The 2128-nt window shown below is 42.7% G+C and overlaps 1 protein-coding gene across 1 annotated transcript; it reads right to left on the bottom strand.

The window, feature by feature from the left end:
- Window positions 1–531: 531 nt before the first annotated feature.
- Window positions 532–1150, bottom strand: rsph14 (radial spoke head 14 homolog; the record flags this gene model as incomplete). Its single annotated transcript, XM_035677357.1, is given in 2 exon segments — window positions 532–545; window positions 1007–1150. Coding segments are annotated over 2 exon segments (158 nt in total), but the record flags the coding sequence as incomplete, so codon positions are not given.
- Between the last annotated feature and the right edge of the window lie 978 nt (window positions 1151–2128).

The following is a 2128-nucleotide window of genomic DNA, read 5'->3' as shown; positions in this document are numbered from 1 at the left end:
GTGCAGAATGAGACGGGCCTGAGAACCTGCAGGCAGCAGACTGAGGCGGTTCAGCACTCGGTGGGACGTTCCTCCTGCAGGAGGACGAAGGAGTCGGTCCCACAACAGCTGAGAGAAGAGGAGGGAGGAGGGAGGAGGAGAGCAGGGCCTGTCTGAGGAGGAGAGCGAGAAACCAACCAACCTGGAAGTCTTCTGCCTGTGTTATCCGCCTCCCTGCTGGTCAACAGCAGAGAATCAAACCAGCTCATCAGGAAACAATTATTGAATCAAATCTGGCTGAGAATCCATGATTTCTACCACCTGTCTGTCTGTCTGTCCTGTCAGTCTCCTGGTCCTGTCTGTTCTGTCCTGTCCTGTCTCTCTCCTGTCTGTCTTCTCCTGTCTGTCCTGTCTCTCAGTCCTCCTGTCTGTCTGTCTCCTCCTCCCTGTCTGTCTGTACCTGCGAGTGCTGTGAGGCAGTCAGTATGTGAAGCAGTTTGCAGGTTTTCTTTCTGACGTTGAATCGTCCGTCCTTTCAACAAAACCTTCAACCTGCTCCAGAAAACCTGAAGAAAGAACAAGAGTGAATAATATATAGAATCAATGTTTACTACAAATATGGATTAGAATGATAAAATACATCCGTTTTTATTTAAACACACTCTGCAGAGGACTCATTATATATTGTTGATGATCCAATACACTGATCAATACTTATTGATTAGTGATATTTCTGTTGTTATTTACACATTTGCTGTTGAGGTCATCCAAAAGTAACAGAAAGTAATCAAGTTACTTTAATATGGTGATACTTGGATTAGGATACTGAATAACTACATGTTTTTAACAGGTAATCAGATTACTTTTTTATAGTGACCCTGTGATTATTTTGTATAAACTGTTCAACTTGTAAACTTTGTATTTAAAGTATATTTCAGTGTAATAAAATGTAAATGTTGGCAGTGTGAATGGAGAAGTGAGCTGTCAGAGTTCTTGATGTAGAACCGGATCTTTGGCTGACAGTTACCGCCGTTAACAGTCTGGTAGATCCGCTCCGGGTCGTGCATCAGGTCGCACAGAGAGTTGAGAGCCCGCTGTCTGCGCTCCTCCTCCGGCTGCTGCAGCTCCTCGAACAGCTGCGGAACCGCCCGCCGGCCGAAGGCCACCGGAGATTAACATACAGAAGAGATTAACATGGCCAGCAGTGGCAGAGACCCCCTTCTGGCCGCGGGTAAAGGCCAGCGCCTCCTGAGAGGCCCTGGGGTCAGGTCAGAGGTCGCTGCAAGGCGGAAATGAGTTGCATTTTCTAGAAAGACAACAAATAAGATTTAAATCACTAATCTTCTAATGCACATGCACTGTTTACATCCTACTAATAGTGTATTACTGTACACAATAATACTGTGCCCATTCATTAACATATATTAAAAATAGACAGAACATATGAATGTCAGTAGACATCAGGGAGTTGGGTTTCAAAAGTTGTGTTAAATTACTGACACATAGGCTGAATTCTTTCTTCAAAGATTGCTCTGTTAATGAGTGTTACAGAGAGTGTGATTCAGACACATTTACAGCTCGTTCTTTTTCTTCTCATACTTTGAAACACATGCAAACATGTTCTGAGCCGAGTCTTTTCTTTCACTTTCATCATCTTGGACTGATGACGCAGCACAAAATCTAGCAGGTGATTAACCCCTTAACTGCCAAAATTAAACTCAAACAGTTCATGAATTATATTTTAATGTTCATTAGCCCACACAGCCCACGACTCTAAAGTGAAATCAGTAATTGGAAACGGACCACTGTTGATGCTCAGGTGAGTGTCTACTGTACAGATCAGATTTGGATAGAGAGCTTTTCATTATCACTGTAGATTCACCACTGGTCTGTAGATTAATATAATAACAATCATATAGATATTTTAAATATTACAACTGTTAAATAATATTAGAAGGTTTGTTGTTTTGTTTTTAGTTGATTGGCAGTTGAGGAAGAGGATGTGCCTGCTTCAGTGTGAAGCCACTAGGAGACTGTTTAAAGGGTGTGGATGAAAGGTTGGTATGTGTCCAAACTGCTGAGGCTGGTATGTTATTAGTCAGATGACTGTAGATACAGAGAGGACACATCAGGAGACCTGTACCAGGTA

This window comes from Morone saxatilis, unplaced genomic scaffold (assembly GCF_004916995.1).
Source record: "Morone saxatilis isolate NCDOM2014 unplaced genomic scaffold, NCSU_SB_2.0 Contig534, whole genome shotgun sequence".
NCBI classification, from domain to species: domain Eukaryota; kingdom Metazoa; phylum Chordata; class Actinopteri; family Moronidae; genus Morone; species Morone saxatilis.
This window is presented reverse-complemented; position numbering and strand designations above follow the sequence as displayed.